This window comes from Aspergillus uvarum (genome assembly GCF_003184745.1).
Source record: "Aspergillus uvarum CBS 121591 unplaced genomic scaffold BO82scaffold_81, whole genome shotgun sequence".
Lineage (NCBI taxonomy): Eukaryota > Fungi > Ascomycota > Eurotiomycetes > Eurotiales > Aspergillaceae > Aspergillus > Aspergillus uvarum.
In genome coordinates, this window is record NW_020291378.1 from 80,815 (window position 1) to 95,574 (window position 14,760).

A 14,760-nucleotide genomic window follows, 5' to 3' on the forward strand; every position below is an offset into this window, starting at 1 on the left:
GCCCTTGCCCAACATGGCGCCCAGAGAAGTACCATTCATCATCAGTACATTCCACCCGACAAAGGCGACCGAGTCGCAGCGGAGAATCGCCTTGTCGCACGCCGCTCGCTCAGCGCATGCCAAGGCCAGGCGCCTGCGGACGCTTCAATACCAGGCACAAAAGAAACAAGAATACCATGCAAGCCTCTCACGAGAGACTCAAGGCCTTCCGATCACTGCACTGGACACATTCCTGCCAGCAGGGAGGACAGACCCGTTCATCAGTTTCGCAAGGGTCTTAGACCCCACCGAGCAATTTCTCTTCGATCACTGTATGTGTCCAGTCGCGGAGTTCTATATCTCTCTTTGCTGACCCTGAATGCGCGCGATTTACAGACGTCAAAGTGGTTATACCTCTAATGCGCTGCAACGAGACGCAGGTGCTCTTCTCGCAGCGCATGAACAGTCTCTGGGTCCCTGTCGCGATCACCGAATCCAGTCTTCTCGACATTGTGCTTCTTGCTTCGAGTCGACATTTGTCGTGTTGTTACCCGCAACAGCAGCAGGAGAAGCAACGTTTCTTCACGCAATTGACACTCCAGTACAAGTCCCAAAGTCTGCAGTCACTGAGACGCGCTATCTCGGCCGAGGTGCCGGCTTTGGATGATACGACGGTCGCAAAGGCAATCATGCTCGCTTATGACGAGGCACGTCCCGTTGGTGACTGGTGTAGATAACAGGCTAATCGTCAATAGTTATATGTTCGCGATGCCACTATGCTGAAGCATCATATCGACGGGGCTGTCAAGATTGTCGCTCTGAAAGGTGGACCCCAGACCTTGGGCTTGGAGGGACTTCTCGAGCACTTCCTTTCTAATCTCATTGCCAAAATGAGAGGTGACTTAGGGGTTCATGTCATGACTCCCTGGGATGTGTGCTGAAATTTACCTTGTTTGGTCTGGGTTTGACGTGCTACGGCCGTTGCACTTTCATTGAGCTAGACTATGGACGAATATCTCGATTGAGCAAGCCTGATCCGGTGCCAACGATTTCGAACTCGCATTCTTCATAACCCCTGCCACTCTCGTGGATTCCTACAGATCTTGCTTGAGCCTCCGGCAATGATCACCATCCTCCCTGGTGACCGCCCCGATTCTGTCAGACCGCTTTCGAAGGGGCAGGCGGTCGCCATTATGGACGCAAGGCAATGGAACAAAGTTGATTCCATGACCGAGAGATGGCCCGCAGTTAGCCGCGGCTTTTGTTAAGTTAGGTGCGATGACGTACCCAGTCATCGCCCGCGGCCTTCCGCCCAATTTCCGACCAGGACGAAAACCGATACTCTGGGCATTCCACCCCCTACATAGTGGTAGCCAAGAAGTGCGACGTGAGTTTCTATCGTTGGGGACGGTCTCACACTGCTCGAATATTGTCCGACCGCCACCTATGTTTTCAGGTTAAGTGTTCTGTTGTACAATCTAGAAGCGAGACTTTTTGATACGAAAGACCGTCCATCAACTCACGAGTGACACAAGAATCAAGCGATATAAGAATCCATGAACAGATACTTTATCGTATCATCTCAGAAGCGGAAAGAAAAATTCAATGATAAATTAGTCACAGTCGCCTATACTTTAAACATACTGCTCAAAGTCTTTCGATATATATACATCTTTCCAGGGTTTCCCCTCTCAAAGTCTGACTCCGCATCACTAAATCAAGCAGCCTTGACCTTCAGGTAGGCAGCCATGTACTCGGAGCTGTGAGCTCCGTACCAGTAGACGGTCTTCTCCTCGACATCGCCGTACCCATCGACGGCAAACCAGGCCTTGTCACCGTGGGTCAGCTGGCCATCCTCGTTGACCGCGAAGCCGGTCATGTTAGCGCCCTCGGGCATGTTGCCGGAGTGGGGGACGGTGAACTGCACAGCGGCGACGGAGTTCTCGACGATGTACAGGTTCTGGAAGGCGGTGGGAACGGCGCCGTCGGCGAGGTAGGTGAGGGCGCCGGCGGAGTTGGAGGTCACTGCATAGGTGATCAATCCTGTTGTTCAGGGAGGGAGGATAGAGCAAGAACTTACGGACGACGGGAACTTGGTCGTCGGAGGTGGCGTTGCCAATGTAGAGGTATTCTGCTATGCGTCAGCATTCTGTAGCAACAAGGCGTGGTAGGTAGGTAGTTGGGGAACACGTACGGCCATCAGTGAGGACGGCGCTGTTGTCGTCGGCGACGAGAGTGAAGCGCTCAGGCAGAGAGGCGGCAGTGGCGGTGATAGCGCCCGCGAGAGCAGCAACGGTAGCAATAGAGAACTTCATTGTGGCGGGAGCGAAAGTCTGATTTGTTCTGGTTGGACTGAGATGAGAAGAGATTGTCACTTGCTGGAATGCTGTTATTATTGTTGTCTTTCTTTCTCAGAAACCCAGTAGCAACAGCTCACTTTATACGTCCGACGCTCCCCTGAACAGCCCCAACATCATGATTCCACCACCCAAGAAATTTGACATCATCGGTCTCAAATATCAGACCACGGAATTAGGGGCGCAGCGGGTCCCGTTGAGACATTGTTTCAGAGCGCCGTTGGCTGCACTGCATGTACTCAACTTATGTCTCCATCGCGATGTGTCAATCGACCTCGTACCGTGGAACCCACGGAAGGCGAACCACGATATACTGTATTGAAACAAGATCGATCACGGTCGCCCCAACTCAGTTCCCGGCCCGTTTGTGAGCGACGGGTCGGTGGATATCCAAACGGCGCCTTTTCTGGAATTATTCTTCTTGGGCTGTGATTGTCCGGCGGGAGGGGGTCTTTTCCCCACTTGGTGGGATGATCGGCAGTGTTGGCGCGCGGGGCGGGGATGTTTAACGTTGGGGTAGGGCGGACAACTGCCATTAACTATGAGTGTATATTTGTACCTCGGTTCTTGAGTCTGGTAGCTCGTGGGGACGGAGGAACTAGACTGATCTGCGATTATGCTTAGTCGAGGCCATTGAGTTAGTTCACATAGTGACGGGGGAGATCGTCCGAGACACGGCTCGTAGAGCCAAAGTCAGGTCGATAAGATCTGCAGGTAGGCAATTGAGACATTCCAAAATAGTAATTGCGTTGAACGTGTTTTCGAACAGGGTGCTAGAATTTGTCTTGTAGTAGGGTGCTACTGATTTCTTCAAGTGGTTTGGTATTCTTGCCGAATAGCTGTCTTCTTAGACACTGCATCACGCCTGTCTATAAATGGGTCATGATCTTCCTCTTCCGTTTCTCCGCGGTACCCCTGACGATATGCACGTAGACTCGGACATAATCCTGATTGCCATTCGGTCAGCTCGTCAGGTACGAGAGACGTCTGCGGAGGTAGTCGCAACTATCCGCTCAGGTGGGTGGAAATACTGGAAGAGCAAAAGGGCTTTGCCCTGCTATGCAAAGGCCACTGTTTTGGCCCACTGCTAGAAACTCGAGGCAGTATTTTACCATTGGAGTCGGAAGACTAATGTATACCTCTTACTGAAATATATTGCAAAGGGTCTGCGACGCTATCATCATCATAAAAGTCATAGGGACCAAACACCCAATTTTTCATCATCTCATCAAGCATCAACCCGACCCGGGTCCCATCACATCCCATTCCATCTTATTTTCCCATCCCAGTCATTACCTTACTCTTCGACAACACCCTTCAAGACGAATCCCTTCACACCCCCCGCAAACAAATCCCAGCCACGCACTTATTCCCATAGCAACAATCCGCATCCCCGCGACACACCCCCATATCTTCCTGGCAGTACGGCCAGTTGGGATCGGTATTCCGACAATGACTGGCAGCACAGTACCCGGAACAGCAGCTTAGTCCGCTTCCGAAGGAACATACCTCTTTTGTTCCCGGATGTTCGAATTAGCCACTGAGCTTGAGAGACTGAAGCAAAGAGACAGGGATTGGGTTTGGGGTTGAGCTCACCGTATACACCTAGGCAGGTCGGCTTCGGCACGCAGGTCACGGTGGTTGTATAGGAGGCGGTCGGAGTGAAGAAGACGGCGGTTGTGCAGGTTTGGGATTCTGGGCAGGAGGGAAGGGTCCCGCAGGGGGTTGGAGGTGTGGTTGTTGTGGATGGTGGCGGCGGGGTGGTGCTTGTAGCGAATGTAGTTGTCTGGGTTTCTGTTCATTCTGTTAATACCCACAGTGAGATCCAGGAGGATAATGGTTGAGAACGGGGACACGCACTGCCTAGGGCTAGAAACAAAAAGAGAGCAAAGAGGTAAAACATGGTCATGTGGATGCAGTGAATCGAGCTGAACAGATTGGAGTCTTGCTCTGGAACAGAAACACACGCTCAAGTGGCGCAAGATCCTGTTCTTATATACTTGCAGCCAGGGTTGCACGGCATCTCGGAGGCAGCGCGAGGGGGGCCGATCAGATGCAGATGCAAATGCATCGGTGTGTACTGTGACCGGGCGGGATACGAGGGACTCGTATGCGATTGAAACATGTCGCGCTGGTTATATGGGCGGATGGGGTGTCTTGAAAATCATAAGTTTGTTCGCCAAGTAGGGAGTGATTGGAGCGCTGCGAATCGAAAATTGGCGATAGGTTCTCCCCGCGGAGGAAGATCGACGGCGCATGAACGAGGACTGAGACACTCCCACACGTGATGCTATTTATACTCCACACTTCATGTCCAGCTCCCTTTACCAAGTCACACCGCGAGCCTCCAACCTGAACGTTATCGTGCGGTCGCTTGGCTTGCATTCTGCTGCGAGGGGGTGTATGTCAACGTCATCAATGCGAGGATGCGAGGTCCTTGCAGGGCGACAACGCAAGCTCAGAGGGACGTTCGACGGCTGTTTGTGACAGTGGTGAGACTGGAGCCATGGATAATCGCATGGAATATGTTGACAGACCTATGGCTGTTTGATGCGATGGATTAAATGAGGTAGCTCGAGCTGTTATGGTCTAGTTGCATTCCTCGTGTTCACCTGCCTTCCTCACCAGATCCCAATGGCAGTTCTCAGCATCACGTGGCCGAGTAAAGATCAACAAAGACACATCCACAACTCTTCGGCCTTTTTTTTTTTTGCCTGTCGCCCAAACTCGCAAATAGTGACGATTTGACGGTAACCAGCTTTGAGTTCCAGTAATCTTGCTAGCGGCCCTTGCAAGAGATCACCTAGTGCATGCTCCATTAAGGCGACGACGCCTAGACCCAGATGTCGACTTCATCCATGTGAAGGGAACGTTGAGACTCTTCCATGTACAACGAATGTACTGTACAATAGACTGAGCTCTGCCCAATCAATTGTCGTCGAGGTTGTGTATAAATGTTGCAGATACTTTCATTCCAGGTAAAGGACCGGGGACGCTTTCTGGTAACAAAGCTTCCTCCTCGAGCTGTTCGGATCTTGCCAACGACGGAAAGTCCCATGAAAGTCCGGGGTACAGTAGACAACAAGCTATCAGTGATCAGTTCCGATGCGCGCCATGAGAGATCGCGTGTGCTGCAGTGAAACATAAGCAGGTATGCCTGCAAGTCAAGCGCTGCTGGCAGATGTGTTAATACTGAGAGGAGCTTTCATCGCTCCAGTAATACAGCTCAGGAGAGCAATAGCCTATTTCCGGTGCTCCTGTCAGTAATCCATTACCTACCCCACAGTCGATCTAATCAATCCAGGATCTACAGCACACCCAAAGCTTATCTTCTTCAACAACAACCCCCATCCCATTTCAACCACAATGAAAGATACACCTGCGAGCGCGACACCACCACCAAAGTCACCCGAACACTTCTAACGCGAGGTAACACGAGTCCGTCGCCACCCCGGTAACTCAACCACCTCCCCTGACATCACCAACTGAACCTTGTTGTCCTCCCGCCCACCCCATCGAATCCCATATTAACCCCACCGGCCCCGAATCTCATCCGCAAACATCACTCCCGTTACTCCCAAACAACCTCCATCCATCGAAAACATCACTCACCACGAACAATAAACAACAAAACAAGACACAATGAGCTCAATCCTCAAACCCACCCGCTCCTCCCCTCTGTTCCTCCGCCCCCTCCTCCTGCGACCGTATCTCACCCGTCCGTACCACAAAGAGTTGCACAGCAACAAAGGCGAAGAGTGTACGTTCTTCTGCTCCGCTTTCCAGCCGTTCTGACGTTATATCATCGTCTAATTTCCTATACACCTCGAAGATTGTCGATAATGCATAGTAACGCTAAGGTGCAATAGTATTCATCCCCCCGTCCTACCCAGACGACATCGAGCCTCCGAAACTGATCCACAAGAAGGAGACCAAGGAGAGCATGTGGGATGAGCTACAGGCTACGATGAGTGAGACCTCGGTACGTTTGCCTCGTCCATCCGTCCAAAAAGGAAGGGATGCGCTGCGAGAGAACACATACTGACGAGGTGATGTGGTAGGTCAAAGCCGATCGAGGTGATATCAAGTTCGAGCCCAAGAAAGTCGGGCAGAAAGCCAGTGCGAAGTCGGATGGGGCATTTCCAGAGCGAGAAGAGCCCAGGATCGATGAGATGTGATTCCTCGCTTTCTTAATCTCGGTGTCGCAGATGATGGCCCGGCTGGGGGAGAAGGTTAGGCATGGTTTGAGGCCGGGTACTTGCAATGTTGACATGGTCTTTTCTGCACTGTACTGTACTTGCGCGGTTCAACAAATTGTATGTAATCAATAAGTGATGTCATCATTCAAGCATGCTATCTATGCTCTAGCTCTAGTTCTACTTCGTTTCCAAAGTTCAATGATCATGCACACGCCCCAATGGAGATGTGATCTACGTTCTCGACCTGCTGCACGTCTGTTTCCACTTTCTGGTCCACGTGAGACTCCTGTGCATGCTGGCCGGGCATGACCGTCCGGCCACCCTTGGAGCTGAATACCCCTCCTGTGATACCCCCCTTGGCAAAAAGCAGAGGGATATCCTCCAACTCGATTCCTTTAGTCTCCGGGTAGAAGAAGTAGACCATCGGGATGAACACCGCATTGAGCACGGCGAAGATGATGAATGTTTTCCACCCAATATTCTCTGCGGCAGGTGGTTAGCTAGGATTCTGACACCGTTCACTCTCAGCAAAAGGAAAAGACTGAACGTACCGAAAGCGATCGGGGTGATCTTCACCACGGCAAACACAGCCATCCAGTTCCATCCAGACGCAATGGCCGACATTCGCGTCCGAACTCGCGTTGTGTTGATCTCAGACGGATAGAACCACGGTACAGGCAGCCAGCCAATCCCGTAGAAGATCTGGAAAATGAAGATAAATGCGGTCGCGCCGTAGGCACAGTCGGTGCGGTTAAGCGACAGCAGAATTGTGACCATCACGAAGCACAGACACAATCCTGCGGAGCAGATCATCAACAATGAGCGACGGCCGAACCTGTCCATCAGAAACACTGGAATTGCAGAACCGACGAGGTAGGTGCACTGCATGCCGCCGCCGAGGAGCATCGACAGGTTGCGGCTCATCCCCATCGTTTCTTGGAACAAGACCGGTCCGTAGTAATTTATCATATTCGAGCCCGTGAATTGCTGGCCCAGTTCGATTGAGATGGTGATCAGAAGACGGCGGAGGTTTTGAACCTCGCCCCATGAGAAGAGCTCCGCAAAGTGGAAAGGCCCTTCCCGTTGCTCTTCATCGAGGACGACTTGAATGTCGAGGATGGTTTTAGTTACAGTCGGATCGTTGAGATGAGTGTCTTGGATGGCGGCGATGACGGCGCGGGCCTCTTCGTGTCGGTCGTGTTGAACCAGCCAACGCGGGGTTTCGGGAAGACCGATTGTCTGTAAAACGAGACAAACGGCGAACACGGCTTGGAAAGCGAGTGGAAACCGCCATTCAAAGGATGAGGTGTAGAAGCTGGTGCCATAATCGAGCCTGAATAAGAGCAGCATATGAGCAAACGTCTAATGTCACGGAGAAAATTGACATGCCAGTACGCAATGACCACACCAAGGATCGTAACAGTACCCTGAAGAGTCAGGAGAGCACCTCGATAGGACGCAGGTGAGCATTCACTTTGGAACACGGGCGCTGTCGATGAGTTCATGCCATTGCCGATTCCAGTGACAATCCGGCCAACAAGCAGCTGTGCTATCGAGTAGGATGAGGCAAGCAGAGCAGAACCAATAATCATGATCGTCGCGCCCGTCAAAAGCATAGTTCGTCGCCCATATTTCTCGCCCAAGAAGTAGCAAACAATAGACCCCACCACGCAGCCAATATCATATAATCCGGTGATGTCGCCTTGCATCGAAGCATCGGGGTTGTTGAAGTCCTTGGCGAAACGGTTATCGGCTCCGACGATCCCAGACATGACGCCTAGATGCGTATCAGCACATGGTCCCCGGCCTTCCAGCAACGGCACTCACCCTGATCATATCCTAAAAGAAGGAAAGCCTGGCACGAGGCTGCGGTGATAGCAAATATCAGGGGTTTCCCCCGAAAATCATGTTTCCAGAGCCGCATCTTGAGTGAAGCGACGGGCAGAGCTTTCGCTTAGGTATAAGGTAGGCAGATGAGCTGAAGGATGATTTAAGCTATCACGCCTCAGCCGAGATGGCGTCCATCTAATACTTAACCAGCAGCTTGGCAGCATCATCTTCAGAAGCTCGCCCTTGATTGTCCCGAGATCAGGAGAGGGTGGAATCCACTAAAAACGAAAGTTATTGGTTGGCTTGCCTATCGGAGTCAGGATAAGCAGCGGGCTTGCAATTTCGGTACACCAAGTCGGTGGATCATCGCGCCGAAACGCGGGGTACCCCATGGGACGGGCACACTGGCGTAATGCTGGCACCGGCCACTCGTGCTCACCGAGTGCCCGCCCCATCGGTAAAGAACTCGGCATTCCGTTTTGCAGCAGAATGATGTAAGCGCAATATCTGCAGTGAGAAATGGTATCAGCAAGTGGTATCTCCTCGCATTCTCGCATTTCAAGGTGGTCTTATCCAGATCATCAAAGTGGAGTAAGTTGTGAGCATTCTGAGAGACAGGATAAATCCCCGGAATTGGCCCAAGAATGGTTGAGTCACGTGCAGGACAGCTCCCAGATTACTCATGATGATCTCTGCACTCCCATTGGCTGGATTATTCGGACTTCTACTCTGACCACCTTAGTGCAGTGCAGTGGTCACTAAGACTGTACATTACGTTCGGCCTGACCATGTCCCTCTCTGCGCACCTCCATAACGGGTCAGTTAGCCTCTGTAGGCAGCCTGAGCTGGAGTGACCTTTAGCCCACAAAGGTCTTTTAATCATGGTGCCTTTTATAACGATATATATCATCGCAATTGGATGCGAATGCGCGGCAAAGTTGTCCAAGCTTACCTCGCCTATGACCTGCCTCGATACACCTGTGTAAGTCGCCGACAAAGCGCTGAAAGAGTTCGTATCTGCTGACACCTAGCAGAAGCCAGAATGAACCTCTACAAAGTCATCCGGAGTAGCCACAAACCATCCATAGAAGGGGGCACCGCACAAACGTCCGCCAGGTGTTTATCCTGCATGTATCTCAGAGAAGCCCGACCCAGGCAGTTCTACTAGCAGATTTACGTGATTTTTGGGCATTGCTTTGACCAAGCTATCTGTACGATTGAGTCACGGAAGGATGAGTAAATCAATTGAACGAACATACAGTACATCGATGCATGTAAGTATTTCCAATCCGAGCAACAAGAAAGCGAGTACCCAAGTTCATTCAATATGAAAGATCCAAGACCCTCACTGGTATGCTTCCTTACATCATGATGATGAAGATTCCAATACAACAGCCAAGGTATGACAGATATACAACCCCGCTACAAAGAAGCTTCTTCGACATCCTCAGTATCTGTCAATCTGTCGGCACCAATACCCCTCCAATGATGCGCTGTCTGATTTCACCTGCTAGACGATAATATCATGTCTGATTAGCTGTGGCCTGGAAAGGAAGGTGTGCAGGATAGTCCATACGGCAGAATTAACGCCTCCAATTCCAATATAGCAAGTACTGGCGGGTTCAGAGCGAGGTACATCGCGAGTAGATTGTCGTGGATGGCATGAAGGGCATCAACATCATCGGTGGTCTGAAGATGGTCCAATCCATTGGCAATGTTCTGCCAATGAACAACCAAATCATTGCTAGCCCATGGCTCGCCCAGGCTTTCCAGACGAATGCGCGCTTCCATGAGGCCAAATCTGATCTCAGATTGGCACTGCCGAATGGCAATCTCCAAATCTTTATCATGAGACACCACATGGTCTTTCAGACGCTGGGCGCATTCTACAGTTATCTCGCTGATCCTGAAGGATATCCCATCATAGAGATCCTCGAAGCACTCGATGAGGTCGGATATCTTCCCCTCCATTTTGTAATAATAACGGTTAGTGGAAGCTACAACTGTTAGCACAGTGCCATATATCTCGAAGAAATTCGTGATATACTAACATGGTGATGATATGCGTGTTTGCCAGGGCTTGGATGGAAGGAGGATGTTAAGAAACCTTTATAAGCGAACAGAAAGCCGAAGCCCAATTTCATATCCATAATCTCCACACAAACTCACGGAACAGAAGTGAAGCCGAAAAAGAGACATGGTGAAGATATTCCCCAGCTAAACTCACGTACCAGTGAGTCTAGACTGGGGCTGACGTCGTGAAGGCACGCGTCACGAGTCTGTTAAAATTATCTCAAAGAATTGACGGAATACAAGCAAAGTAAAAGGAAGCCGTACTACGAAGAACTTCACCAAACGTTTCGAACAGGCGGAAATCTAGACAAGGGCTGAAGTTGTTAATCCACACGTCGCACCCTTCTGATAGTCTATAAAGGTTCCCCGCCACCATCTCACCACCTCTTCCATCATCACCCGCCTACATTTTCTCTTCCTGAACCCTTTCCCTCTTTATCATCGATTAACCACCCTGCCACTGTCTTGCTAGATTTCTTGTGGCTGTCTTCACACATCCATCCTCGCCTTGAAATCAAACACCACTACCACATATCGAGTTATCGACAGGAGGCTTCCACGTAAGGCAATGCTGGTGAAGTGCTCTATATTGATTAGGTTGATGAGCTAGAAACTAACAAAGTATCATCTTCGAGCAGAAATCATATCTATCAAACATCTTACATCTTTGTTTCATTCCACCAGGACTTTGCTCAAACAAAGGTTAGTCTCATCCCGGTTTGATATTTCAGCACGTCTCTGATGAATACGTGCAGAGACAAACACCATGGACAAAATTACCTCACATAAAGCTGCGCCTGGAGATGCGTGTGCCACTGAGGACCCAACTGCTCGTGCTGGTGTCAAGCACCCCTTGGAAAGCACCGCCTTTGGATCTCTGGGATGGTTTCTCAACGGCGTTTCACGCCCCAAAGAGCTCCCGGTGCCCGTCGCGGAGCGCCTTCGCCAGAAAATCACCGAGTCGGACCCAACCATCGAAGGTGTCACTAACGAGCGGCTCATCCTGGTTCGCAAGGCCTTGGTCGAGAGTAAGACCGCAGTCGACTCCGGATCTGCCTTTGTCTTCCTGGACGTGGCGATTTCTGAGCTTATGGAGAACAAGAATGAGACTCCAGACTGCCTTCTCGCCCGCGCCGTCAGAGCTTTCAAAGACCTTCTCCATGGAAACACTGTGGATTGTAGGAGTATCACAGAGGGCTATGTCGAACTTGCAGCATTCCGTGCGCAGTTCAGACATGCGAACAACGAAATCATTCGGGCTTGCAATGAGTATCACGCTGCGGTCGAGGCGGGAGTGGATAGAAAGGAGGCGATGATTGTGCAGGTCTCGAAGGCCTTTGATCGGATCGGAATGGGTACTTTGCATCTGCTTTGGGATGAGGCGAAGGGATTCTACCCCAAGGAGGAAGCTGCCAAGTTCGGAAGCTCCATCACCTCGCTGGACCACTTTCAGGAGATGATCGAAGATCTCAAGTTTCTCAACGATGGTTACGACTATGCTGACAATGAGTCCGAATGGGTGAAGGCCTAGGAGCCGTGGTCATCGTGCCAACTGTCTCTTTTGCTTGGTCTTGGACCTTGAGTCTTTGGAGAAGTGGATTGGATGATCGAGATGATGCTTCTTGGTCGGGATTGATGACGGCATTTGCTACCATGTATCTAAATTGCAAAGCTCTTTGCTAAAGTTCCGCTCGCAAGGATCCGTACTAGTCTTCGTAGCCTTTACTTCTGTAGGTCTTTTGTCTCTTCAGATACGCAGGAACAACACGTATCCTGCAGAAATTGAAATCGTCTATCTAAATGAATTCTGGCTGGGACAAATTCAGCTTGAAAACTTTGAAAGAGTTGCTCGCAAATGAGTATACCTGGGCCACAGCCAATGACGGACAGTGCATCACGTGATGTTTACATTCAATCCACGTCGAGTGACACAAACAGTCTTCCAAGTTACGAAGTGAAGGTAGAGCAACAAGTACCACTCTCTAGCTACAAGCACTGATCATCGCTAGAGCTCTCTTTCTTGATCCTTTGATACTCGGAACCCTTTTGTGCACACACAAACTCACCCCTCCCTCGAAGGGTAAACCGCCCACAACCATGGCTAGCCTTCGATGGCCAGCCAATCCCCTGTCCACCTGTACAAGACTGCACAAGACAACACGCATTACCCAGTTATGCACGCGCAACCTCTCGATCCTCCGCAGGAAGCCTCTTATAATTCCGCACTCACTGAACCCTTTATCACGCGATGAACCTGTAGAAGAGGAAAAGTCCCCCGGCTACAGGTCCGAAGATTACTATCCCGCCAAGCCGGGCGAGGTACTTGCAGACCGCTACCAACTTATTACCAAGCTCGGCTGGGGGATGGCCTCAACCGTATGGTTGGCGCGCGACATGACAGGGTACATTAAATGTTTATATGTTATTCAGTGTCACACTACTAATGCTAGGAGCAATGCAGTTACCGGTGGCAGCAGGAGACAGTCGTCGCGCTCAAGATCGGCAACACCAATTGTGACGCAGAGGAACACGAACTCGCGCTCGAAGGACACATCCCGCAAAGCGACGCGACACGAGAGGGCCGGATCTTTCTGCGCACGGCGCTCGAGTCTTTTATTTTTGAGAGCAAAGCGAGTAGGCATTTGTGCTTGGTATACGAGCCGATGCGGGAATCGCTCCGTGACTTTCGCTACCGTTTTGTCGATGCTCAGATACCTCTCGTGTTGATAAAGCTCTACATTCGAATGCTGCTTCTTGGGCTAGATTATCTCCATAGTGTCTGTCGTCTGGTCCATACCGGTACGATTTGATAAACATTTGTTCGTCTGATTTTGAGCTGATTAGATGCTCCCCAGATCTCAAACTCGACAACATCATGATGTCCTTCGAGGATCCAGTGGTTTTGGATGGGTTTACGACATTACAGTTTCAGGTACCCATGGAATACAAGATCGACTCTGCCGGTCGACATGTTTATCTCTGCCATAATGAATTTGGGCCCCTGAGAAAAGCTAGAAATATCCCCAAGATTGTGGATTTCGGATCAGCGATCAAGCTCAATCCTGATGCCAAGTGCATTTGGCCGATTCAACCACATCATTACCGTGCGCCTGAGGTAATTCTGGGCTGTGGCTGGAACACGGGCGCGGATATTTGGAACATGGGGGTCCTTGTACGTTGATGTGCCTACAATGTGTCCACTGCTAACACTTTGCAGCTCTGGAACCTCCTCCAAGGTAGAAACCTGTACACCCAGGTTTACGATGTCCACGGATACTATAGTGCTAAATCGCACCTTGCGGAGATGATCGCCTTGTTCGGCCCGCCTCCCCCGGAAATGCTTGCGAGAGCCCGGGAAATGCGGAATCAAACGTGGTCGCCAAAGATCAGAATGACAGGTTGTAATGGGAAGTTATCGGACACGGCCGAAGATTTGTTTGATGGTCCCTTTTTTGATGAAGAGGGTAGCTCATGCCCTTATGACAAATAGAGAATTTTGCTAATCACCGGATAGGCGAATTCCTGTATCCGGACTTGATCCCCGAGCGTAAGCTCGTGGATACCCTTCCCGTGCTTGAAGGCAAAGACAAAGAGATGTTTCTTGATTTAGCCAGGAATATGCTTGTATGGGATCCAACGGAGAGGTTAACGGCTGCTGAGCTGGCCGAGCACCCCGCCCTTCAAGATAACTGAGGCTTGCCCCATCGACTGTACTATTATGATTAAGACACAGAACATACTCCTCTCTTCAACATAGCCTCCCCATCAACGGAGACTAGATCGAAATCCATGGACGGTGCAAGAAACAGCCAACTAGCTTGCTTCGCCTTCATAGAGAATTTTGGACGACAGTTGAGCGGCATGGTTGTTGACCTAGACAAAAAAGTCAATGGCCAGCTCCTTTCCGTCTTGCTTCTCGGTATGTATGTAACCATGGCATTTTGGCTGGGCATGTAACAGAGTGAGACATGATGATCGGCTTTTAGCGCCATCTGGGCTCGAAATTTCAGCATATCAGATGCCTAGACGACATTAGATGCGGAATCAATGATCCGCGGGTGCTGAACTTCGTACTGCACCATTGCATTTTGGCCTGAACCACGACAGATTCAGCCCACAAGCCGCAATACGAAAGCAAAGGGGTTTGAGGGTTGATAGTCTTAGCGTGAGGCTTAATGCCGTAGTATTATTGCCCCGTTGTGCTTCTATCCCCGGACTTTTCAAGCGAGAGTATGGAGCCACGCCCATGGTTGAAAATATCTTGATGCGAAGGTAAGACAATAACAAACCTCCGAATCGTCAATCACATGCACAAGTAGACA

The 14,760-nt window shown here is 50.6% G+C and overlaps 7 protein-coding genes across 7 annotated transcripts; 4 read left to right on the forward strand and 3 right to left on the reverse strand.

The window, feature by feature from the left end:
* Positions 1–13: 13 nt before the first annotated feature.
* On the forward strand, positions 14–920 carry BO82DRAFT_295728 (uncharacterized protein; the record flags this gene model as incomplete). The annotated part of the gene is made up of 3 exons (XM_025631879.1): positions 14–311; positions 376–695; positions 735–920. The coding sequence occupies 3 exons, from the start codon at positions 14–16 to the stop codon at positions 918–920; spliced, it is 804 nt and encodes a 267-aa protein (XP_025486827.1).
* Positions 921–1,597: 677 nt separating this feature from the next.
* Positions 1,598–2,374, reverse strand: BO82DRAFT_321400 (uncharacterized protein). The gene is made up of 3 exons (XM_025632736.1): positions 2,174–2,374; positions 2,060–2,110; positions 1,598–2,004 (listed from the first exon to the last, which is right to left on the reverse strand). Exons 1-3 carry the CDS (start codon positions 2,292–2,294, stop codon positions 1,697–1,699), a joined length of 480 nt encoding a protein of 159 aa, XP_025486828.1. The 5' UTR covers positions 2,295–2,374; the 3' UTR covers positions 1,598–1,696.
* Positions 2,375–3,505: 1,131 nt separating this feature from the next.
* Positions 3,506–4,720, reverse strand: BO82DRAFT_358958 (uncharacterized protein). Its single transcript, XM_025636438.1, has 3 exons — positions 4,197–4,720; positions 3,933–4,130; positions 3,506–3,847 (listed from the first exon to the last, which is right to left on the reverse strand). Exons 1-3 carry the CDS (start codon positions 4,243–4,245, stop codon positions 3,669–3,671), a joined length of 426 nt encoding a protein of 141 aa, XP_025486829.1. The 5' UTR covers positions 4,246–4,720; the 3' UTR covers positions 3,506–3,668.
* Positions 4,721–5,901: 1,181 nt separating this feature from the next.
* Positions 5,902–6,749, forward strand: BO82DRAFT_358959 (uncharacterized protein). The gene is made up of 3 exons (XM_025636439.1): positions 5,902–6,096; positions 6,206–6,318; positions 6,398–6,749. Exons 1-3 carry the CDS (start codon positions 5,979–5,981, stop codon positions 6,512–6,514), a joined length of 348 nt encoding a protein of 115 aa, XP_025486830.1. The 5' UTR covers positions 5,902–5,978; the 3' UTR covers positions 6,515–6,749.
* Positions 6,738–8,459, reverse strand: BO82DRAFT_378671 (sugar porter family MFS transporter; the record flags this gene model as incomplete). The annotated part of the gene is made up of 4 exons (XM_025637638.1): positions 6,738–7,018; positions 7,087–7,868; positions 7,925–8,312; positions 8,363–8,459. The coding sequence occupies 4 exons, from the start codon at positions 8,457–8,459 to the stop codon at positions 6,738–6,740; spliced, it is 1,548 nt and encodes a 515-aa protein (XP_025486831.1).
* Positions 8,460–11,204: 2,745 nt separating this feature from the next.
* On the forward strand, positions 11,205–11,969 carry BO82DRAFT_369212 (uncharacterized protein; the record flags this gene model as incomplete). The annotated part of the gene is made up of 1 exon (XM_025637153.1): positions 11,205–11,969. The coding sequence occupies one exon, from the start codon at positions 11,205–11,207 to the stop codon at positions 11,967–11,969; it is 765 nt and encodes a 254-aa protein (XP_025486832.1).
* A 566-nt stretch (positions 11,970–12,535) lies between these two features.
* On the forward strand, positions 12,536–14,384 carry BO82DRAFT_395992 (CMGC protein kinase; the record flags this gene model as incomplete). The annotated part of the gene is made up of 5 exons (XM_025638815.1): positions 12,536–12,840; positions 12,900–13,237; positions 13,294–13,610; positions 13,656–13,902; positions 13,953–14,384. 5 exons carry the CDS (start codon positions 12,536–12,538, stop codon positions 14,129–14,131), a joined length of 1,386 nt encoding a protein of 461 aa, XP_025486833.1. The 3' UTR covers positions 14,132–14,384.
* Positions 14,385–14,760: the final 376 nt, after the last annotated feature.

Excerpts from the sequence above, each read along its gene's own strand:
- BO82DRAFT_321400 (XM_025632736.1), bottom strand. The coding sequence starts at position 2,294 with ATGAAGTTCTCTATTGCTACCGTTGCTGCTCTCGCGGGCGCTATCACC. Across the intron at positions 2,111-2,173 it reads CGCCGTCCTCACTGATGGCC|AATACCTCTACATTGGCAAC; the intron begins GTACGTGTTCCC and ends GACGCATAGCAG. Across the intron at positions 2,005-2,059 it reads CGACCAAGTTCCCGTCGTCC|TGACCTCCAACTCCGCCGGC; the intron begins GTAAGTTCTTGC and ends TCACCTATGCAG.
- BO82DRAFT_358958 (XM_025636438.1), bottom strand. The coding sequence starts at position 4,245 with ATGACCATGTTTTACCTCTTTGCTCTCTTTTTGTTTCTAGCCCTAGGC. Across the intron at positions 4,131-4,196 it reads TTTGTTTCTAGCCCTAGGCA|AAACCCAGACAACTACATTC; the intron begins GTGCGTGTCCCC and ends CAGAATGAACAG. Across the intron at positions 3,848-3,932 it reads GACCTGCCTAGGTGTATACG|AGGTATGTTCCTTCGGAAGC; the intron begins GTGAGCTCAACC and ends CGGGAACAAAAG.
- BO82DRAFT_358959 (XM_025636439.1), top strand. The coding sequence starts at position 5,979 with ATGAGCTCAATCCTCAAACCCACCCGCTCCTCCCCTCTGTTCCTCCGC. Across the intron at positions 6,097-6,205 it reads CAGCAACAAAGGCGAAGAGT|TATTCATCCCCCCGTCCTAC; the intron begins GTACGTTCTTCT and ends AAGGTGCAATAG. Across the intron at positions 6,319-6,397 it reads CTACGATGAGTGAGACCTCG|GTCAAAGCCGATCGAGGTGA; the intron begins GTACGTTTGCCT and ends GTGATGTGGTAG.